This window comes from Podarcis muralis, chromosome 17 (genome assembly GCF_964188315.1).
Source record: "Podarcis muralis chromosome 17, rPodMur119.hap1.1, whole genome shotgun sequence".
Lineage (NCBI taxonomy): Eukaryota > Metazoa > Chordata > Lepidosauria > Squamata > Lacertidae > Podarcis > Podarcis muralis.
The window spans coordinates 37,417,123-37,440,938 of NC_135671.1; the positions used below are offsets into that span (position 1 = coordinate 37,417,123).

At 47.6% G+C, this 23,816-nt stretch overlaps 2 protein-coding genes across 2 annotated transcripts in view; one reads left to right on the forward strand and one right to left on the reverse strand.

The window, feature by feature from the left end:
- GNL3L (G protein nucleolar 3 like) lies at positions 1 to 21,917 on the forward strand. The gene is made up of 16 exons (XM_028712193.2): positions 1 to 123; positions 1,257 to 1,371; positions 1,477 to 1,514; positions 2,077 to 2,178; positions 2,532 to 2,648; positions 3,691 to 3,774; positions 3,893 to 4,028; positions 5,139 to 5,242; positions 6,585 to 6,729; positions 8,302 to 8,389; positions 13,384 to 13,561; positions 13,801 to 13,943; positions 15,055 to 15,191; positions 16,614 to 16,753; positions 20,162 to 20,333; positions 21,594 to 21,917. The coding sequence occupies exons 2-16, from the start codon at positions 1,362 to 1,364 to the stop codon at positions 21,659 to 21,661; spliced, it is 1,662 nt and encodes a 553-aa protein (XP_028568026.2). The 5' UTR covers positions 1 to 123; positions 1,257 to 1,361; the 3' UTR covers positions 21,662 to 21,917.
- The window catches only part of LOC114587638 (uncharacterized), a 22,796-nt gene continuing 20,701 nt past the window's right edge, over positions 21,722 to 23,816 (reverse strand). Inside the window, exon 9 of the mRNA XM_028712192.2 lies at positions 21,722 to 22,594. Coding sequence (XP_028568025.2) covers positions 22,529 to 22,594 — 66 coding nt within the window. The 3' untranslated portion in view covers positions 21,722 to 22,528. The remainder of the gene's footprint in view (positions 22,595 to 23,816) is intronic.

A 23,816-nucleotide genomic window follows, 5' to 3' on the forward strand; every position in this document is an offset into this window, starting at 1 on the left:
CGAGCTCCGCCCTCCTCGGGAACGCGCAGGAAACCACGTGTCCCATCCAGGAAGCCGCGTGCGTCGTAGAAAGCAGACGCCGCCGCCGCCGCCGCCCCTGGAAGGGGAGCTTCGACCTGGAGGGTAAGAAGGAGGATCGGGGCCGGAGTGGGCGGAAGGGCCGGGCATGGGGCGCCGCGGCATACAAGCAGATTGACATGCGCGTGCTGGTTACGCGGGCAGCTTTCAAGCGCGCGACCCGACCTGCAGGCTGAAGTTCAGCAGGGGAGGCGGCACATGGGTCCGGCCGATGGAATCAAACAGTTGTGAGATCTAGCATCCTGCTTCGTGAACGATCAAGGGGATCTTTCAAAAGGGTTACATGACAAATCTGAAGAATCATGAACTGTGCAGGCTGTTTATGCTAACCAGATTTAATATTTCCAGTTACAGATAGGTAGCCGTGTTGGTCTGCCATAGTCAAAACAAAAAAAATTCCTTCTAGTAGCACCTTAAAGACCAACTAAGTTAGTTCTTGGTATGAGCTTTCGTGTGCATGCACGTATCTGAAGAAGTGTGCATGCACACGAAAGCTCATACCAAGAACTAACTTAGTTGGTCTTTAAGGTGCTACTAGAAGGAATTTTTTTTGTTCAGATTTAATATGTTTCCTTCGACGATAGTAAGAGGAAGATACTTAGCTCTCCCAGAATCGTCTCTGCAAATGGGGTAGGCAGGAACCTGAGACGTTGGAGCATATTTTCTTTTCTTGTGAGTTTGGCATTTATGCCAGAAGACAATTGTTAGAGGCCTTGCAACTTACCAGGCTCGGCTCTATGCCGCCAACTGTTCAGGACCTGCTCTCGGACAGGAATGATCAAATTACTTTAATAGTGGCTAAATTTTTGTGTGCTGTCCATGTGGAAAGCCTGGGCCATTATAGAGCGATTTAGTGGTTCTTGATTGGTCGGTGATGTGGTAGTGTTAGTCTGTATTATTTATGCAAATTGTTATGCCGAATTCGTATTTTCCACAATCTGTATACGGTGTTTGTATTATAATGTGTGGTTTGCTATGCCTAATAAAGGATTGAATAAGATCAAGGGGATCAAGGAGGTGCAAGTGTCCTGTCCAAGGTTTGTGGGCGCTCTCTGCCTTGTTTGGTTATCTCTATTCTGTTTCTCCAAAACAAGAGATCACAGGGTTTCGGTTCCCCTCCGCTCAGATCTTTGGTTCTGAAATAGGGGTGCTGGTGGCACCTTTTCTTCCTTTTCCAGTTGCTGTTAATCAGAAAAGAGAGCAACGTAGAAGTTTCTCCAGAGGCCACAGAAGCTGTCATTGGACAGAAAAACAAACCTCCGCCTCTCTCAGCTTTTGACACCATGTCAAAAAGTAAGTCATTTTGCCAGGTTTTTGGGTCAAACGTTGAATTCCTACCAACTGGAGAACCCAAACATAAAATGGTGTTCACCTTTGATTTTATTCCCCTTTCTGCAGAGCAGAAAAAATCTGGGAAGAGACAGAAACATGGCAAGGTGAGCAGAGGCTGGCAGCACCAACTGTTCCCACTCTTCATAAGTCCTTTTGAAAAGTGAAATTTAGCAGGTGGAAGCATGAAGGGAGCCAACAAGGAAAAGAAGGGCCAGTTGCATTGAAGGCAGCAGAGATCAAAAAGTGGAAAGGCAGAGAGACATCTTTGGATTTGGCAGTGCGATAGCTGCCAGTAATTTTAGGGAGCTGAGTTTCATTGGAGGAGAGGAGGCAGATTCTGTCTGGGTCAAAATAAGAGTTGTAAAAGACAAAGTAAGTAAGCTTCACTTAAGTTAAAATCCAGAGTACAGTTTGCAGATGTGAAACATCACAGGATTCATCGGCTCAGCAAGGGAGTGGAAAGGAACAGGCTGGGAACTGGGAGGACTCTATTCCTAAGTTTTGAGGGGAAGGGAATGAAGCTTCTGACTGTAGCATTAGCTGGGAGAACAAGGATCATTTAATTTTTACTTTCAGTGAAGCTAAGGTGAATTTCTAGGGTCTTCTATCTCTGATGTCTCGTCCAGTTCATTGCCTTTACCAGTGTGTCTCCTTTGGCTTTTATAGAGAAGGGATGCAAAGCCTCATGGGAAAAAGGACCCAGGAGTGCCTCAGCTGCAACATTTCAAAGAGCATGTCAAGAAAGGAGTGGCACTAAAAGAGAAAAGGGTGAGATTAAGCAGTGGGAAGCCCTGCATGAGGAAATGAAGCCTGGCTTCTTCGAGTTCCTGCTTTCATTTCCCAGTTTGGGATCAGTGGTTGGGTACCAAACCTTGGCTCTAGAGCAGCCTTTCTCAAGCTGTGGGTCCCCAGATGTTGTTGAACTACAACTCCCATAACCCCTAGCTTAGCAGGGCCAGAGCTCAGGGATGATGGGAGTTGTAGTCCAACAACATCTGGAAACCCACAGGTTGAGAACCGCTGCTCTAGGATCTTAGGTTTCAAACAACCTGAAAAATGGGTCTCTTTCCAATGGGGCTCGTGGCAACCTCTTTGAGTTAAGTCTTTTCACATCCTCTCAGGCTACAGAACTGCAGGAGCGGCAGCGAACGGCACGGCAGAAGGAAATCAGCCGGTTCCGGAGTTTGGAAGGGCTGCAGAAGGATGCCTTGCACAGACAGCAGAATTTTGAACAGAAGGTACTGAAGTTTCAAGGACATGCAAACCGACTGCAATGGGACCCTGTTCATATAGCTGTTTAGAGACTACTTGTCTGCCTCCTTTTTTGGAGACCCTGTAAGGCAGAGCTGGGGAACCTTTTTCAAAACCTAGGGCCATGTTCTCTTCTCTCTCTGGCACCTTCCAGGGTCACATGCCAGTGGTGTGCGGGGACAGAAGCAGAAGCAACAAATGCGGAGCAACAAATGTACATTTTCCCTATGTACTGCAAACTAGTTTCTACATTCTCAGGCCTCTCTATCCTGTGTTCCATCCAGACAAACAGAGAGCATCATGAGCTCCATGTTTTCCCAGTCTTAACAACTTGCTGATTGTGTCCATGCTTAATAATAATAATAATAATAATAATTTATTATTTATACCCCACCCATCTGGTTGGGTTTCCCCAGCCACTCTGGGCAGCTTCCTACAAAATATTAAAATACAAAAATCTATTAAGCATTAAACTTTGGAACAGCCTCCTGAGAGAGGCCCCATCACTGCCTTTGTTCAGACAGTCATTCTCAAAATGTGGATTTACTCCCCAATGTGAATATTCCTGTTGCTCTAAAACAGCTTGTTTTTAGGTGTTGGTCATATTTTACATCTTGTGTCATGTCGTCCAAACCGCAAGCTCCCTTGTGTACGGTTGTAGACAGGTAGGATAGAAATTATTGTCCTAAACCCAACCCATGGGCTTCTTGGTTTCTAGAACAAGTGGCTCATAGTGCCAGTCCTTGTAATTCTGCTTATGCTACAAGCACAATTGCAATTCACTTTCCATGCTGTTCGAAGCATTGGACTTGTTCCTTTATGCATGTCCCACTGTGTTCCATTCGCCCTGCCTTTTATTTTTAATTTATCCTTTACTTAGTGTTAAAATGCTTTCCCAGCTGTAATTATTATTATTGGTATTTCTTATTTATTAAATTTGTATACTGCTCTTAATGAAAGGGAGATATAATGCTGTAAGGTTTTTAATTTATTTTTAAGCTAAAATATGAACTCTTTCTCTCCCTGCAGGAGATGGATCTGAAGCAACTGGCGAAACACGCCATGCTGGAGAAAGACAGTTCCTGCAAGGCCTATTATAGGGAGTTCAGGAAGGTCAGTGGGACTGTTGTCACTTAGTGTGGGGAAAGATGCATCTGCTCTGAGCGCGACTGTCCTCAGGGGCTGAGCCGCTTGTCAGGTGGCAAACGCTCTTGGCCTTCTCTCCCTTTAGGTGGTGGAAGCAGCTGATGTGATCCTGGAAGTCCTCGACGCTCGCGATCCCCAAGGCTGCCGCTGCCCCCAGGTTGAGCAGGCCGTGGTGCAAGCTGGAGCTAACAAGAGGCTAGTCCTGGTGTTAAATAAAATAGGCAAGTGTGAAGGCTCTCTGGGAAGGAAAGGGGGTCTGGCCCTGGTATGCTATGATTCCAGTCCTCTCTGCTGTGTTACTCAAGGATAGCAGAGTGTTAGACACTCTCATAGTCAGTGTTCAACAAGTGTTAACCAGAATCCTGCACTGTTATATTCAGGGTCTCTGCTTCTCTCCCAAAATTCAAATTCTGGCAGGACAGTCCAGAGAAGTACATAGAATAAGCAGATGAATTACAATAGCTGCTTTTCCATAATTTTATTGTGATTTCAGGGTTCTTGCATTCAAATAATTTGGAAACATAAGCTTTGGGGAAGCAGAGAAGGGCAAATGAGAGAGCGGTAGAGGCTTAGTGACTGATTTTCTGCAGCCATAAGCTTAAGAAGCTGAGTTGCAGCCACACAAGCCCTTCGCTCCTTCCCTTGCAGGTGTGAGTGAATGAACAGGCAAGGAAGCCTTCAGTTACCATATGTTCTGGCGTACTAGACGACTTTTTATCCCTGAAAAATCACCCCAAAAGTCGGGGGTCGTCTTATATGCCAGGTATACGCATTGGTAAGGAGGAGAGGGAGCCGGTGAGCAGAGGCGCCCTTTCTGCCGTCGCTCCTCCTCCCTCCCCACAGAAGTGGACGCGGAAAGTCCTTCCGAACGCAGCACTCGCCCGCCCGCCTTGGGCTTCTGCTGCGAAGGCAGAGGCAGCGGAGGGGTGCGCGCTCTGCCCCGGCGGCACTCAAACTCTAGAACTCTAAAATTGAACAGCAAAAGTTGGGGGTCGACTTATACGCCCAGTCACCTAATATGCCGGAATCTACGGTAACTATGATTTCCCATTTTCACTCAGCTGAGCAACTGTGATTAACAGCTTCAGAACCAGCCATGCTAGGAAGCTTGTTGGGCTACGGCAAAGAGAGGAGGAAAGGGGCTGCGTTCACACCCAGAATGCATTTTTAAATCTCAGTTTATTAAGCTCAGAGATTACTCAAAGCAGTCCAGAGGGGTTTGGCAAGGCTTGGCAGTTGATGCAGAGATGTTTTCTCCCGGGAGACGTGCTTGGTATTCAAGCTTTGCTGAGGATCCTAAAGTTAACTCTTCTCTTCTGTTCCTGGCCCAGATCTGGTATCTAAGGAAATTGTAGCAAAGTGGCTGAAGTACCTGAGGAACGAATTCCCCACAGTGGCCTTTAAAGCTTCCACTCAGCAGCAGAGCAAAAACCTGGTAAGTGGTGCTGGGATTTTGCAGTGGGGCAAGTGAGTGACAGCTTTGGCCAGTTATTAGTTTTCATTGAAAGCCATTTGGGGAAGAGTGCCTCTCTTAAAGGGCTCTGTCAGCCGGTTCTGTTTCCACCGATTTCTCTTACTCGTTATTACTGTTAACGCAAAGTTAGCAACTCTGAGGCCAAGTGGCGCCTTTCAAGAGGTATCAAGGTGCTGATTCCTCATTGATGAAGGAGCGTCTCCACCCCCATCGTTCTGCCCGGACACTGAGGTCCAGCTCTGAGGGCCTTCTGGCGGTTCCCTCACTGCGAGAAGCCAAGTTACAGGGAACCAGGCAGAGGGCCTTCTCGGTAGTGGCGCCCGCCCTGTGAAACGCCCTCCCATCAGATGTCAAAGATATAAACAAATACCACACTTTTAGATGACGTCTGAAGGCCGTCCTGTTTAGGGAAGCTTTTAATGTTTGATTCATTACTGTATTTTAATATTGTGTTGGAAGCTGCGCAGAGTGGCTGGGGAAACCCAGCCAGATGGGCGGGGCATAAATAAATAAATAAATTATTATTATTATTATTATTATTATTATTATTATTATTATTATTATTAAACCACTGAGCCTCTTGGGCTTGCTGAAGGTTGGTAGTTCGAATCCCCGCGACAGGGTCAGCTCTTGTTGCTCGGTCCCAGCTCCTGCCAACCTTGCAGTTTGAAAGCGTGCCAAAAAGTGCAAGTAGATAAATAGGTACCGCTCCGGCGGGAAAGTAAACGGTGTTTCTGTGCACTGCTCTGGTTTTGCCAGAAGCGGCTTAGTCATGCTGGCCACATGACCCGGAAGCTGTATGCCGGCTCCCTCGGCCAATAAAGCAAGATGAGTGCCACAACCCCATAGTCATCTGCGACTGGACTTAACTGTCAGGGGTCCTTTACCTTTACCTTTTTTTAACTGTATGTGAGACTCCAGATTACCAGGGGTGCCAACTTGAATAAAATATTGGGGACAGGTAAGCCCCACCTTGCACAATTGACCGCATGACACGTTGCATGCACACCATTTGAATGGCAATGCCCATTAACTTTGGGGGGACCCGGCCCCCTCAAATACTTTATGGGGAGGGGCGAAACCCTGTTGGCCCCTAGGAGTTGGCTCTTATGCAGATTACTATGATCCATAGCCGATATTTCCTTTCTCTTTTATTTATATTCCTTGATTGTATTGATTGTTGGGCGAGGGGGGGACAGTAAAACAGTAAGGAAGAAAACCAGGCCATTTTTTTAGCGGCAGAACTTCTGGCTGCGGCTGTGCATCACCCCCTTTGCCTGCTTCTCTTTTCCCCCACCTCCAGCAACAGAGCCGAGTCCCTGTATCCCAGGCTTCGGGGGAGCTGCTCAGCGGAGGAGCCTGTGTTGGGGCAGACTGCCTCATGAAGGTGCTGGCCAACTACTGCCGGAACCAGGATGTCAGGACGGCCATCAGTGTTGGGGTTGTGGGTGAGTAGGGAGCCCCTCTTGGAGGGAGATGGAAAGCCGGCCGGGGGGGCGGAATCTCTTAAATCCTACCCCCATTGCTCAGAAAGACATTGGGATAATTTGAGGTAATTTAAATATGTTTTATTGGGACGCGGGTGGCGCTGTGGGTTAAACCACAGAGCCTAGGACTTGCCAATCAGAAGGTCGGCGGTTCGAATCCCTGCGACAGGGCAAGCTCTCATTTCTCTGTCCCTGCACCTGCAAACCTAGCAGTTCGAAAGCATGTCAAAATGCAAGTAGATAAATAGGTACCTCTCCAGTGGGAAGTTAAACGGCGTTTCCATGAGCTGCTCTGGTTCGCCAGAAGCGGCTTAGTCATGCTGGCCACACGACCCGGAAGCTGTACACCAGCTCCCTCGGCCAGTAAAGCAAGATGAGCGCCGCAACCCCAGAGTCGGTCACGACTGGACCTAATGGTCAGGCGTCCCTTTACCTTTAAATATGTTTTAATATTTTAACTTTTGTATCTTTTAAAGCACAGTTGTATTCTTTCTTGACTTTCTCGTGTTATCTTCTTGTAAATGCTTTGAGGGTTTTTTTAAAAAAGTTAAGCGGTGTATAAATTTTGTGAAAATTTATAAAATATGGTAGGAATCGAAGCACTTGGATATCTTTCCTGACCTTGTTAAATATTGGACCTCTTGCCTCTCAGGTCCAGATGACCTGGCAAAGTTGTGCCAAGGCTGCAAGCCCATGATGTGTGGGTATGCACATTGTAAGAATAATATTTATTTATTTATTTATTTATTTATTCCGCACCTTTTCCCCTGGCAGCGATTCAAGGCTGCTTAGAGATAATTAAAAAAAAAAAGCTAAAAATGGGGGGGGGCATTAAAAAATAATTAAGCATTTATAAAATATTATGTATATTCTATTTAAAACATACAATCACAACCAAAACAGTATAGCACCAGCTCCCTCTTTAAAAGCAGCCCATTCCCAAAAGCCTGTTGGAACAAGAAAGTCTTCACCTACCCATGGAAGGACAGCCAGGAGGGAGCCAGTCTCACTTCTCTAAGGAGGGAGTTCCAAAATTGTCTGGCCACCACCGAAAAGGCCCTCTCCTGTGTCTCCACCTGCGTCTCCACTCCGAGAAGGGCCTCCCTAAAAGATCTCAAAACCCCGCCACGGTTGTAGGAGGGAATGCAGCCCTTTAGATAGCTTGGACTTAAGCTGAATAGGGCTTTATAGGTCATAACCAGCACTTCGCGTTGTGCCCAGAAACATACCGGAGCCGCTGCAACGAGGGAGTCATATGCTGCACATCAGAACGACTTGCTACTGAGCAAGGATCCTGCCTGTTGGTGTTGCTGGACATGAACCTTTGAAGATGCCTTTGTTCTGGCTGCTGGCGCTCATTCATTCAAAGAGGAAAGGCGGCTTGTGGGCAGCTGTGCCTTCCTTTTCTGCGCTGCGTTATTTTTGCTATAAGGAGTGGAGAGAAGGAGGTGTTCACATAGGTAGACCTAATCTTAAGTGGGAGCAGGTGCTTTTGCTGATGGCTCCGTCCGCTTCTCCCATCTCTCACCGCAGGCTTCCCTAATGTCGGCAAAAGCAGCTTGATCAACAGCTTGAAGAGGAGCCGGGCCTGCGGTGTTGGTGCCACTCCTGGCGTCACCAAGTACGTAGCAGTCCTTCTGTGCATGCTGTAGAAGCCAGGGTTTTGGGGTGGGGGTAGTTCTCCCTTGAGCTTTGTCTATGTATGGCAGCTGTTCTCAACCTGTGGGTCCTCAGATGTCGTTGGACTACAACTCCCATCATCCCTGAGCTCTGGCCTTGCTAGCTAGGGGTGATGGGAATTGTAGTTCAACAACATCTGGGGATCCAGGTATGGCTCCCCTTTATCACATACACAGTCCAACAAGACAATGACAATAATCCGCCAACAGCATACAAATCAATATGGCTAACCTGATCCAAACACACACACACACCCCACTCACACACGAAAACAAAGATCACCGCAGGCAACCACAAACAAACAACCACACCCTAGGCCAACCCCAACCTCTCTCACCACTAAAGGAACATAAGTGAACAGCAGAGAACCTGCACAAGCACTGCTGAACACCAAACCCCACATATATTAAGCAAAATAGAAACATCGCCACCCAACCCCACAACCACCCATCTCCCCCCCCCCTTTTTTCCTAATGTCTCAACAAATGAAACTGATTTGTAAAAATGTTACATGGAAAAAATTACCAGAGACATTACACATACTTCTGTAAAACAAGAAAATCTTTAATAAAAAACAAAAAACCCCAGAAACAACATCTGGGGACCCACAGGTTGAGAAAGGCTGGTGTACGGTGTCTTCTTAAGCTGTTAAGGCCCTTCAGTTCTCTTCTAGGTTATCTGTAGAACCCGCAACATTTTAGGGTGTTTGTGAGCCAATCAGAGGCGCAGCTGCAGAACAGCATTGGTTGTGCTGGAAAGGAGAGCTTTGGATCTTGAGTGTTCAGGCCAAGTTGGATTTCAGGGCAAGGAAAGGAAAGGTTGGCCAGACTGTGTGCGAGGAAGGGGAATGATGGAACTGTGGATGCACTCCAGCTCAGCAGTGGCACATGTGACATCCCCCCAGATGCTGGGAAGGGGCTGTGGGCCTCAGAGACACAGGGAAGAAGATTTGTGCTGTGGGTCTTAAGAGATGAGGCAAGATGCATCCCTCTACCCCCTTTCCTGAGACAGTCTGGAGCATATTTTAGAGGTCCCGGGCCCTAAGGAAGTCAGACTATCCTCCACCAGGGCCAGGGCCTTTTCAGTGATGGCTCTGACCTGGTGCCCCATGAGACCAGGGCCCTTCAGGATTTAACCTCCTTCCCTCGGGCCTGTAAGACAGAGCTATTCCGCCTGGCCTTTAATTTGAATTCAGCCTGATCTTTTATTTCCCTTTTCTTCCCTCCCCCTCCCCTTTTATGAAGATTACCTGCTCTGAGACCCCACAGTTAATTCTCCCCTGGCCTCCTCGCCGGCCCAAGTAGGACCAATTCAGCCAGCTAGCCCTGGGGATTATCCAATGCTTATTTCCCCTAAATTGATTTCTGAATTTTATTGTTATGCATGTTTTTATACTGTATTTTATGCTGCTTTTATAATTAAGTCTTTTAAATTTGTTGTTAGCTGCCCTGAGCCCGGTTTTTTGAACCGGGAAGAGCAGGGTAATAATAATAATAATATAATGTAGCTTTGGGGAGCTGCAGAGGCCTTTTGAACTTGCACTGCTTTATTACTTACAGTGAGCTCTTTCAAAACCGTAGGATCGCCATGTAAAAAGTGGCCCAGGTCTTCCCACTGCTTGGGAGCACAAGGAATGTTGCAGGATGGAGGAGGCGTTGGGGGGCAGGTATCCTGACAAAGGGATATCAAACTGAGCGTTAGGTGGTATCCTATAGCACCTTCGCTATAGGCAGATGCTGGGGGATGAATGAGAGACATGCTGGTAACCGTCTTGCTCCTCGGCACTCTGCTTATTTGGCCGATTGGTTGCAACTTAAAAATGATTACATTCACAACAAAACTCCCAATGGAATAAATTAAAACCTCAGAACAATTAAACAGTTAAAATACAGCAGCAAAATAAATAAAAGCCATTTAGTCAGACCAGATAAAGGACTCCTTCAGAGGCACGGACTATTTTGCCTCTAAAGCTCTGTTGACAAAATGGACTTTGTGCTCTTTTTCTGAAGGCCAGGAGAGATGTCTGGGGGGTGGGGGTGGTTTTGCAACACTGGGGCTGCAGCTCTGGGTGGACTTTGAACAGAGAGGCCTGAAATCAGATCCTTTCTCCAATAGTCCACAGGCTGTGGAGCGTTGCTATCACTGAGCATAACCTACCTTACAGATATGCAGTGAGGATTACAATAGTTGTGGGGGTCCCTGTATATGCACCTCTGAGCTCATTGGATGAAGTTGTGTGTCGAGACCCCGAAGCCACCCCCTTGCTGAGAAATAACACACACAAGGGCACGGATATTAGGTTAATGTTATTGGGCAAATTTTGGCCACAACTTTATTGATTACAGAATGTGAGCGGTATTGAATGGACCCAACTATATCTGACTCCTGCCCGATGCACAGGAAGTCCGGTAAGGGTAAACCACAGGTAGGGGGAAGCACTGTCGATGCGAACCAACTCAAGCTCCCCCTGGTGTTCCCATCGGGGTTGTGTCGAGGCCCTAGCCCCCAACCGGGCTTCGGACAAGATCAACACCCCCGGATTCCTTTAACGGAATACCCTTCAGCTTGGAGAGGCAAGTGATGGCCACACCTCCCCTCCCCCACACAAGGTCAATCAATGCCTAACCGCAACCCTAACAAAGTTGTGATGATTGCTATGAGGTAGGCGAAAACCAAGTGCCCAGTGCCAATTTGCCAAGTGGAAAAATTCCTACCAGGCCCCTTAACGGTGACCAACCGAGGTCCATAGCAAGGCCAGTGCCTAAAACCTGCAAATTAGGGCGGGAGGGTGATTGAGGAATTAAATAGTCCCGGCCATGCCCCCCACCCCCCGGCCAGCGGATTGGCTGGCCAGGCTCTGACGTGGCCGGTGTTGTAAACAAAAATTGCCCTTTTCCCTTATGGGGTATCCAAGAGCCCATAGAGAGTCCTTACATAGGTTCCCTATTGGTAGGAGAAGATTACAGAGGCCAACCAGAGAATATTGAGAAGCAATGCAGCTAGGAAGCTTGATCTTTATTGATCTGTTGCAACAGTGTGCTCCCCCCACCCGCAGGAGAGGAGGAGGAACCCAGAAAAATGGCATGCAAGGCCTTATAAAGACTTTTGAAATTGCCACCCTGTAGATCAAGACCACCCCCAGAAACATCATACATACATCACAGAAGGGGTGTAACCAAAGACCCACCCCTCAGATACATCATACCTACACCACAAAAAAGGCAGTCTAAAACAGAAATTTGAATGTTGTTTTTCTCCTGTCATTGTTTATCTCCTGTCTGGCAGGTTACTTGATTGGATTTTCTGGGGAGCTTGGCCAGTCTTTTGAAATGATAAATACTTAGTTCCTGGGCCAGGTCACAGGCTCACACCCTATTCATATCTTAAATATGCCCTTAAGACAGGATTTGTGAGAAAAGAGACAATGGGGAGGTTTCCCACTTTGACCTTGCAGAGAAAACATTTGCTCGGTTTAGGAATCAAAATGGTTCCAGGTAGGTCTTCCTATGCTGAACTATGTACGTGCTTGGTTGGTACACTTATGAACATGACCATATATCTAAGACCTCAAAATTCCTATCACACCGGGATCCCCCGGGCAATGGGGGACCAAGTCCCCTGCCCCCGGAGGGGAGTGGGTGGCCACGCATTCCAGCGCAACTCCTCCTCACAGGGAAGTGGAGCAGATATGCCTGGAGTACTGTGCCAGTTCTGCGCACCAAACTTTTAAGATGCGTATTGTAAGAACATAAGAGCCTGGTTGCTGGACCAATGACTCATCTTGTTCAGCATCCTGTTCCCTCAGTGACGATTCAGATGCCTGTGGGAAACTGACAACCAGGACCTGAGCACAAGGGCGGAGCCCCCTCCTGCCTTGTCTGACAAGTGGCCTTCAGAAATACATGGTCTCCAGCCACAGAGGCAGAGCCCTAGCCATCCAACAGATATGTGTTCAGAGGTGGGTGGCAAAGATGGTGAGAGGCCTAGGGATGCAAGTCCTGTGAGAAAATCTGGGGGTGGCCTGGAGAAGAGACAGTTCAGTGGTGATATGAAATAAATTTCAATATTTGAAAGGCTGTTGCACAGCTGACAGAGCAGATTTAGTTTCCATTGCCCTGAAGGGAGAGGAGGGCTAGGCTTAATAGTTGTAGATTCCAGCTAAACTCTGGAGTGAGCTTCATTATTTATTCCTACATCATTTTTATTGATTTTCCAAATTTTAATGAATCAACCACAAATTAAAACAAATTTAATACATCCCCCCCCCCCAAATGGTTTTCCACCATCAATGTGTCCATAAATTCCTCTTGTTGCTGCATTGTTTTCTTGGTTATTTCTAATCCACATTCCACTCCCTGTAATTAACCTTACATTACAATATTTTTTTTGGTTATTTTTAACTTGTCCTTAACCATCAGCTACCCACTTGCCAATTCCTGCAAGGTTTTAACATTTCCAATATCTGCCAGTGAGGTTACTCAACAAATAGATCAACTGGAGTGAACTTTCTGATGAAAGGAGCTGCTCAGAAATAGGACAGACGATCTCTGAAGATCATAAGCCGGGCACCCCCAAACTCAGCCCTCCAGATGTGTTGGGACTACAACTCCCATCATCCCTTGCTAACAGGAACAGTGGTCAGTTTGCCTATGCCTGTCGTAGGTTCTCCTGCACTGGAGAGGGAGCTGTAGGGTGAACATTTCCTGCGTCATCAGGACGTTGAACTAGATGACCTTTCAAGTCCCTGTCAACTCTGATTCCACAATTTATGAAGTGTGGTAAGATAGACAGCTGGAGCAATAATGGTTGCTCTACGCTCTACCTTCATGACAGGAAGGGATACAGCACAGTGCTTTAGCAGATGGTGCTAACAGGTGGAGGGGCATTTTTCTTGGAATAAGTTGACTCCCTCCCTCTTGTGCTGCCTCCTTTTAGGTGCCTGCAAGAGGTGCAGCTGGACAAGCACATCAAACTTCTGGACTGTCCAGGGATTGTTGTGGCTTCTCCCACTTCAGATGCCGCCATGATCTTACGAAACTGTGTCAAGATAGAGCAACTGGTTGACCCTGTGAGCCCAGTGGAGGCCATCTTGAAGCGATGCAACAAGCAGCAGGTAGCTGTGGGGCAGGGCAGGGGGAGGCAGGCCCTGGTTGTGATGGGGGGCAGACAATTAGGCAGCGGGGAGCCAGGAATTCTGGGCTCCTCTCAATGCCGTGTGCCAGAGGGGCATTGGGAGCCCTGAGTGCCTGTCAGTCAATCCTGCTCTTTTTGGAGTCATCTGAGGAGGAGGAGGATTACTACTAACTGGGCAATTGGCTTCTCTCTTGTTCTCCCCCCCCCCCCCCCACGCAGATTATGCAGCACTACCGCGTGCCAGATTTCCAGGACACCATGGAGTTCCTGGCTCATTTGGCCAGGCGGCAGGGAAAGCTGAAGAAAGGAGGGACGCCTGACCACGAGAAGGCAGCCAAAGCCATACTAAGTGACTGGACAAGGTGAGCAAAGAACAGAATTATTTATTATTATTATTATTATTATTATTATTATTATTAATTGAATTTATATACTGCCCTATACCTGGAGGTCTCAGGGCCGTTCACAGAACAGAATTTCAACAGGATGAAGGAACTTTTGTCTCATGCAGCGGTTGGTGGTGATCAAGTGGACCTGCTGGAATGCTCTGTCCCATGAGACCAGGGCCCTGCAGGATTTAACTTCCTGTCGCAGGGCCTGTAAGACAGAGCTATTCCACCTGGCTTTCAATTTGAACTTAGCCTGATCTTTTATCCCCCTTCCTTCCCTCCCCCTCCCCTTTTTATGACGATTACCCGCTCTGCGATCCCACACCTAATTCTCCCCTGGTCTCCTCACTGGCCCAAACAGGACTTATTTAGCCAGCTAGCCCTGGTGATCATCTAATATTGGATGGATTTCCCCCCTAAATTGATTTTTGAATTCTGAATTTATTGTTATTCACGTTTTATACTGTATTTTATGCTGTTTTTTGTTGCATCAATTGTTTTAAATTTGTTGTTAACTTCCCTGAGCCCAGTTTTCTGAACCAGGAATGGTGGGGTATAAATAAAAATTTATGTATGTATGTATGTTTGCCATTGTTAGGGCAGGAGTGGGGAACTTCTTCCAGAGAAAGGACCGCCTTCCCTTGAGGGCAGCCAGGGTGGGCGGGGCCAGAGGCAAAGTGGGCGGAGCAATGAACCTAAATTTTACCTTTGTGCAGTAGGCAGGTACACACACACACACACACACACACACACACACACACTCCTCTGAATCCTCCATAACAGGAAGCAAGAAGCATTATCTAAGTTCAAGAACACATTCCAGCTGGGCAAAAACACTTGAGGGGATGTAAAGCAGGGCTGGTGCCAGATGTGGCCTAGGGAGAGCAGGCAAGGTAGTGTAAGGTTCTGAGGACGAGATGGAGCAGCCCCGGGCCTGAGCGTTTTGTGGCCCCCAGTTCTAATCCAGTTTCACGTCAGCAAAGACCAGCCATGGGGGGAAATGGATCTGAAGGGATACTTCCTCCCTCCCCGTAATGCATGCTGCCGATAACAGTTTCCTTGCTTTCCTTTTTGTCCCTGCTAGTGGGAGGATCAGCTATTTCACACACCCGCCTGAGACCCACACGCTCCCCACTCACATCAGCGCCGAGATCGTTGCGGAGATGGGCAAGGCCTTTGATTTTGAGGCACTGGAGCAAGAGAACGAGAAAGTCTTGGCAAGTAAGTGACAGGGCAGAGAGAGAGAAGCCGAGGCACGGTGATTCCACTTCCAGCCATTCCAGCTATTATTAAAATTTCTATACAACCTTTCATCTGAAGATCACAGGGCAGCTTTCAGTATACAGTGGTACCTTGGTTTAAGCACAGCTTAGTTTATGAACAACTTGGATTAAGAACGCTGCAAACCTGGAAGTAGGTGTTTTGGTTTGTGATCTTTGCCTTGGAATAAGAACATGTTTTGCTTCCTGTTGAGTGTATTCCATTTGTAAATTGAGTCCCCCGCTGCTATGGGAAAGCACGCCTTGGTTTAAGAAAGCTTTGGTTTAAGAACAGACTTCTGGAACGGATTAAGTTTGTAAACCAAGGTACCACGGTACAAAAATACATACCATAGTATCAAACAAAACAATAACGACCCCCCCCCCCAGTTTAAAAGGCCATAGATTGTATACTCAAGCAAGGGCCTGAGAGAAAAGGAATGTACCGTATTTTTCGCCCTATAGGACGCACTTCCCCCCTCCAAAAATGAAGGGGAAATGCGTGTGCGTCCTATGGGGCGAATGCAGGCTTTCGCTGAAGCCTGGAGAGCGAGAGGGATCGGTGCGCACCGACCCCTCTGCTCTCCAGGCTTCAGGAAGCCATCCACAAGCCTTGCGAACCCGGGGGAGTTCCCGCGGGCTCAAAAGGCTTGCGGGCAGCAACCTGGAGCACGGGGCGCCCTCCGGAGGACGCTTCGGGCAGGTGTGCACAAGCCTCCCGCGCCTGGCAGGAGGTCCCGCCGGGCACGCAAAGCTTGGGGCGGCAGCCTGCATCCCGAAGCACGGGGTGCCCTCCGGAGGACACCCCATGCTTCAGGAAGGTGTCCGCAAGCCTTGCGCGCCCGGCAGGAGGTCCCGCTGGGCTTGCAGGCAGCAGCCTGTTCTGGGGGCTGGGGTCGGGGGAAGCTCGCGCCTGGGGGGAAAAATAATTTTCCCCCTTTATTTCCCCCCAAAAAACTAGGTGCGTCCTATGGGGTGAAAAATATGGTATTTGCCTGGTGCCTAAAGATATGTAGGCTAGCCTTGGCAGCACCCACCCCTACAGTGGCTTCTCTCATCCCACCCTTGTTCCCAGTGTAGCTCTTCTTCCCTGGTTGGAGGAAAGGCACCAGTTGTGGTTTGCCTCAGGTGCCCAAATGTCTTTGGCCGGCCCTGCTCCTGGGTAGTGATCAAGCTGGCCTTGCCACTGTTTCCTTGGGATGAGGGAGATGGCGATCTATGAAGGTGCCCAGTAGATGGATGACCAGATTTTGCTCCCGTTCTCCTTTGGTCAGAGATGAGTCACCACCTCAGTGTGTCCTCCTTCCCCACACCGCTCTCCCTTTTCATCAGTTCAGTCTGTTGCAATTCAAGAGAGGTGTTTCACGGACCTTACCTGTTGCAGACTTGCCCTCGGGCCCTGCTGGCATCACCTTGGAGGGCTCTGGCCTCACCACTGGAAAAGAAGCTGGCATGGAGGAGGAGGAGGAACTCTGTCCTCAGGACCAAGGAGAGGTTAAGATGGAGGAAGCTGGGAGTGAGGAGGTAGGCATGAACATAAACACGACCCAGTGGCAGGAGCAAGCCTGCAGTAAATCACAGACTCATAAGAGTTAATTTAAAGGAATTTACAGATATATGTCTTATATTTATGTTAAATTATTTCTTCTTCTCTTGTCTTATTACCATGCATTCGTCTGCAACATACTACGCATTGATGAAATGATGAAACAGAAAAGCAATTTTTTTTAAAAAAAGCCTCTAGTAATTCACACTGAGCAAGTTAGCCTTTTATTAGCAAAAACAAGATCTGCATCAGAGTGTCAGCTCCATAGTGAATAGCAATTCATTCCCAGGAGGTCTTGCCCCCACAAAGCCGTTGTTGAGACTGAAGGTCCCCCCCCCCAGCTACTTAAGTCCCCCTCCTTACCAGGACTTTCCCCAAGCAATCAGAGACTGCTTGTGTGAAGCTAACTTCTCTTCCGCCCTCTTCCTGCTTTTCCTGGTTCTGGGAGATATGGGGAGAGGGGGCAGGAGGAGGGGGAGACACCTATGGCTCTTCACCAGCCAGATTCATCTCTGCCTCTTGGCCTCCCTCCTCTCCCGTTTCAGCTTCCAATTCTGCACTTCTCTCTGCCACAGACTCTCCCAGCTCACTAAGCCCTGTTACCTCTTCAGCTGCTGCCGCCACCTCCTCCTCCAAGTCTTCTCCCTCTGACCCCTCTTCTCCATCCCACCACCAATCCCTGGGCTCTGAGCCTTCTTCCCTTGGAGGTTCCCAAGCTGGTTCCTCCCGCCACTCCTCTGTGTCCAATCCATTTGTGACATCCAACTTCAAGATCCTGGCAGCAGTTAGGGCTTTGGCATGTCATGGCGCTGTTTTAGGAACCTAGGAAACTACTTTATCCTGAGTCAGGCCACTGATCTAAGTCAGTCTTGCCTACAACAGGCATGGGGAACCTCTAGCCCAGGCATCCCCAAACTCGGCCCTCCAGATGTTTTGGAACTACAACTCCCATCATCCGTAGCTAACAGGACCAGTGGTCAGGGATGATGGGAATTGTAGTCCCAAAAACATCTGGAGGGCTGAGTTTGGGGGTGCCTGCTGTAGCCCATGGGTTGTTTTGGGAAAGCCGTACCTGATGTCGGGTGGGTAAGGGTAGGGCTTCAGATTGAGAGCTTGATTGCTAGAACAAGGTGTGTGCTAAACAGCTGATGAAAATGGAGGCTGCCATAGAGTCCACTTCTCCCTGTCAGGGCTGCTTTTTGTAAATTTCAGAGCCCTTTGCAAGCCTTCCTGCGCTCCTCCTTTACACCTCCAACAATGGAGGTGGAATAGAAAAACACAGGGAGGATTGCTGTTGCAATAGGAAACGAGAGAAAATGCAGGATTCCTTTTCTTGCTTAGCAGAGGTGGTGGTTGTAGGAAAGGACCTAAGGGGAGAAAGATATTCACAGTAGCAGGAAGCAAGAGGAAGCTTCTCTTGCTACCTTCTCTCTCTTCCCAGCTGGGGTGGGCAGTAAAAGGGCAAAAGATTCCCCTTTGTCATCCTGGGCCCCACCTCTGCTGCAGGAACTCCACAATATCATGTGATAGGTGGACAGCCCTGCTCACCTGTTAAATTTGGCCCACAAGGCTGACCCTGATAAGGATTTGACCCAGGGAGCGAAAAGCATTCCCTTTTCTTTTTTGTGTGCCATTCCTGTCAGAATGGCATTTATTTTTCTCTTATACAGTGCAGGAATTAATATCTTTTTCTTCTTCTTTTATTGGGTTTTATAAACAAGAATATTGTAAGACATTCCCTTTTCCAGTCAGACGGAGGTCTCTCTCAGCCCTCCCTGGAGATCCCAGGGACTGAACCTGGGACGTTCTGCATGCAAAACAAATGTTCTGACACAGAGTTGTCAGTATCATGTTGTGGAATATTTGAAACTTCCCCCCATAATTCCCAGGTTTTTAAGAATTCCCTTTGTGGTTTATTTTAAATTTTGAACTAACGTGATGTGTAAAAAGAACACTTTGGTGAATTCAGAATTGTGTGTCTGATATTTGAAGTAGCCATTAGAAGAGCGCAGAAGTGGTGTGGAGTGAGAAAAGGGGCTTGACGGGATCTGCTGGGTTTTTCCTCCCTTGATGTCCTGCAGCCACAAAAAGTTTTTGTAGGCCGTTTCCTCTCTCCCCACCCCCACCCCTTGGCCAGGTTTTGTCAGGAACCTTGTGACTGTCAGATAGCCAAATCCACAGGCTTGTGGTTTTACCTTCTTGCGATGCCACAGCATAGAAAACACTCAAGGTCTGTTTGGTTTTTGGCTAGAAACAGAGGGGCAAACTGGAAGACGGAGGTGCCTGGAATGAGAGAGAAAGAGAGACTCCTTCCTCATACAAATTAGGAACAGCACTGGCAGCTAATGCCAGAATGAGAAAGGAAGAGAATGAGAACTCTCTGCTGCCTAAAAGACAAGATTCCTTTTATTTAACTCCCAGAGTAATGTTCCAAAAAGCACAGCACAAGATGAAATATATGTCATGTCAACAGGAACAGTCCCTTGCCAGCTATGGATTGAAACAGAGAGGCAATGTCGGTTTAGGGTGAATGCATGCTGGACTTTGAGCAGGGAGGTGGTGAAAAACTCTGGGTGGTCGTGTCTAAAGCTCAGTCTTGCCCATCTTCATTTGGCAAATGATAAGCTTTCATGTACCTTTAGCCCTGGATCCACAGTGAGACATAGGTCGTGATCATAAGCACATGTATGATCTTTGATCTGAATGGCTCCCATTTTGCACTAACTAGCTCAAAGATCTGGGTAAAATTGGATGGGCTATCCATCAAGTTCAGTGCCAGCTGTCCAAATAAATACTTGTAGCCACGGCTGTATGTACTGAAATGTCACAATTCTGCATGAAGAAAATGTGGGATCTCCAACCTCTATAAATTGGGTCACTCCGTGCTGTTTGCCCAATCTGATCTGTAATTTTATGGGATGTTAAGGCCCCGAAGTTGTTGACTTCAAGCAATCTTATTTCATAATCTCTTAGTTGCTTATATGCTGCCACTTCTTTTCAACTTTTTTTTTGCAACCAACAGGGCTAGAAACTTGCTTTCTCTTTTTAAAATGAAAGTTCAGATCAGATTTCTGCACACTGTGCTTCTTTGGAATTGCACAGCACGCGCAGTCCCAGTCATAGCACCCAGGATACGGCTACTTTAAGAGTATTCCAACGAGTGTTTTTTGTTCTTAAATATTTATAGTGCAGTTGTGGCTGCAGTAACTGGGCCATGGCAGTATGACGGTGACTGGGCTCTAACTTGAGTTTAGGCATTGCAACTAATTCCAACCCAGCAGCCTCAAGAACTTAAGCCAACTGCTAGAGGCTGGAATCTTCCTTGTTTTATACATGCTAGAGAATGAAGGTTAAGATGAAGGAGATCTTCCTTTTGCCCTCCCTAGTTTGGCGCAATGACTGTAGAGCTGAAAGCCAAGAGCAAGACCCTAGTGGAAGCAGAGAAGTCTGTGCCAAGGGCTCCTAACCTAGCAGAGATCTCCGCCTTGGACCCTCTGCACCAGGGGCAAGGCCTGAAAGCTGCAAGCAAGAGGCGGAAGAAACAGCAGAAACGAGCAGGTAAAGAAGGGGGCCCAGGGTGGGAGCAGGTGCCTTGCTGAATAGCTGCAAAATGGTTTTTTTCTCAGTTACTTCCTGGGAATCACCCTTCGAGTAAATTAAGGAGCAAGCAAGGCTGTCCTCCTCCTGGAAAGATTCAAGAGCTGTCATTTGGTCATATTCCTTTTATTTCTAGTGGGGGTGGGAATAGTGAAAAAATAAAATTCAAGACCCCCCATCCCCAGTGGACGGGGACAGAGCCATGCCCTCTGTAGCTTCTTCCTGGATGGGGTTCCAGGAGAAGCCCATGAATGTCCCACAACACAACATTTCTACGGCAGAGCCTCCACTGTTCCTTTTCAGTAGTTCCCAGGCCTCAGGCACCCTTCCCATGATACCCTTCAGTCCGTACATGGGAATCAGTTAATATGTCCCATCCGTGGAAACGATGTGCAAGGATTTCTGCTTGCACAGCAGGACTCTCCCGCAAATCCTCCCACCATTCGTTCATGGGGTTTGGACCCCAAAACAGTAAAAAAGGTAAAGGGACCCCTGACCATTAGGTCCAGTCATGGCCGACTCTGGGGTTGCAGCGCTCATCTCGCTTTATTGGCCAAGGGAGCCAGCGTACAGCTTCCGGGTCATGTGGCCAGCATGACTAAGCCGCTTCTGGTGAACCAGAGCAGCGCACGGAAACACCGTTTACCTTCCTGCTGGAACGGTACCTATTTATCTACTTGCACTTTGACATGCTTTCGAACTGCTAGGTGGGCAGGAGCAGGGACTGAGTAACGGGAGCTCACCCCGTCGCAGGATTCAAACCGCCGACCTTCTGATCGGCAAGTCCTAGGCTCTGTGGTTTAACCGACAGCACCACCCGCGTCCCATCCCAAAACAGTATGTGGAGGCATATTGTTTCATCTGGCCAGCCAAAACGATCAGAAAAGCACAACGTTTAATTCCTCCCTGTATGATTTTTACTGTCATCTAATCTTCTCCTTCACAGCCAGGAGAAAGGATGACACATTTGCATGTACATCATTCACCTTTCCTCCCTCTCTTCAAATGCCGAGGGGACAAGACTGTCCTTCCCCATCAGTTTGTTCCATTAATAGCGGCTGCCTGAATCTGATTAGGCTTCTTCCCTGCAAACCTAAAATGGCCAGCCAGCTGCAGCTCCTCCTCCTTTGCTTGCAGCAGCACATTTTAGAAAAGAGACAAGAGGTTTCCAAGGATGCCATTCAGACATCTAACCCCTTTTTATCTTCTCTTCTTTTGCAGAGAAGATCGCCACCAAGCTCTCTGCAACGTTGACGGCAGCCATGAATTTCAGCTTGTCAGATGACTAGGAGAGGGAGTGCTGCATTGTGCAGGAGAAGAGGACGGTCGCAGGGAATTTGTTTACCTACCTCAGAAAGGCTGCTATCTGTGGCCTGCCACACTGGGCAGGAGGAGAAATCCCTTGCCTCCTACGATACTCGCGTAACATTGTGGGAATCGACAGCCTGAAGCCTATGCAAAATGCAGAGTTGTTTCTGTAAGAAACTATTTATTAACAGATTAAAAATTTGAAAGCGTGAATAAATAAATCATGTCTCTAAATGACCCTTTCCTCAGCTTTATATATGCTGCAGCAGACTAACTTTCAAGGCATAGCGAAGACTAACTCTGGTCCATATCGTCGGTTGTTCTTGGGCTACTGCATCTCTTTGCTTGCAGCTGGGAAAGTGTCTCTCTTAAAGGGGCAGGCCTGAGAAGGTGACTCAAGGCACATGTCCAGGTTACTTGCCAAAGCTCCACTGAGATGGGGATGGCAGCGGGGAAATGACATTTCTTCTATATTAAGAGTGGAAGTGGTCTTGCTTTCAGTTCTTTCCCTCAAACAGATACAAATTAAGATTAGCTGGGTTAAATAAAAGGGGGGCACTTCTAGACCCTAGAGTGTAATGTCACTGCCTGCTGCAGGTAGCTCAGGATCTTACGGAGAGGAGTCATATGCTAAGGTCCAGCAAAATTCCTTCTTGCTCTCATCATTGTCCCAATTTAAGGCGTGGAATTTCACCAAAACACACCCTAAAGTACTTTTCCTTTCCAAAATATTCCCACTCTGGCTGGAACTGAGGCTGCTAAGGTCCAGAGCTGGAAGCCATAAGAGAAATCTCCCCTTCAGCCGCATAGGTGTATCCCTGGAGTCTTCTCATTCGCAAGCCCAGCTTTTAATGATGGATTGGAGGGCGAGGCACTTCCAAGGATCTCTGGCTCCGAAGGCTGCACTGCAGAGGCTGCAACAAGTGAGAAATTTGGCTTAAAGTGCCCTTCTGAGCACCTTTGGTTTTGTGGTCCTGCTTTTTGAACCATTATAAGACATAAAACAGGATTTTGGAAGCTAGAAAACTACATTACTTCCAGTGCATACTGAGCAGCATCCAAAAGTCAAATTACACATAGCAGAGATATGCTAAAAGAGTACTGAAAACATGCCTAAGATTCCAGCATTGCTTCCTCTGCTGTTTAATTACCACAGCTACACACTAGATTGAGGCCTGATCATATAGTAGTCCCTGCCCCATATGTTTAAGGGTCTCTGTCCCCACAAGGTGCAGAAGTTCTATTTTGAACTGATGCCACAAGAACTTTGTTTCTCAGAATTGCGCTGGACTCCCAAGTTAGAAGCTATACCACCGTCTGCAGTACGACTGCAGCAATGCAGTACTGTGTCAACATTTTTAAAAGTCATCTTCTCTCAATAAGTTTAAACTGTTCAATGAATCAATTAAGTTTACAAGAAGGTGGTTTTGTTTTGTTTTTGCATTGGCTACCAATGCAAAATTATTGCATTGGCATGCATAATTCGAAACCCTAAGACTTAACATTTTAGCCATGAAAGGTCTGTTTGCAACAAAACACTGGATTCCGCACTGTGATGACAGACAGCATGCAGCTGGCCCTGGTCTCATGCCACCATTCCACAAAAATACACAAAAAGTCCTTTTCACCCTATGGTTCCTAAGTCCCTGTGGCTTGAAATATATACACACCGTGTGTGTGTGTGTGTGTGTGTGTGTGTGTGTGTGTGTGTGTGTGTTGAGTTAAGGTTTCCATGGAGGGAGGGAGATTTCAACCTTGTACATCTCCTTCCCCTCACCCTTCCTAGAAAATCTAAATTATGCAAAGCACTGCACCATTATACTAAGTGAGAGAGAGAAGCTATGCAAGCTAACGGAAGATGAGTCCTGCTGGACTGAAGGGCTCACCTATTCCCATGCTATAACTGGGACAGGAGCTTTGAACTGTCAGCTCAGATTTGCAAAAGAACACACAAGATTCAGTCTTGTTCCTGTTTTCCTTAATTGAATAAATTGACACATCAAAAAAATTATAGATGAAAGGAGGAATTGGGGTCGGGGGAAGTTTGCCCTCCCAAACTAATCTCCCTGATAGAATTCTGCGTGTTCTCCTTGTGTCTTGGGAGCCCAATTCTTTGCCGCTTCAGCTTAACACAAG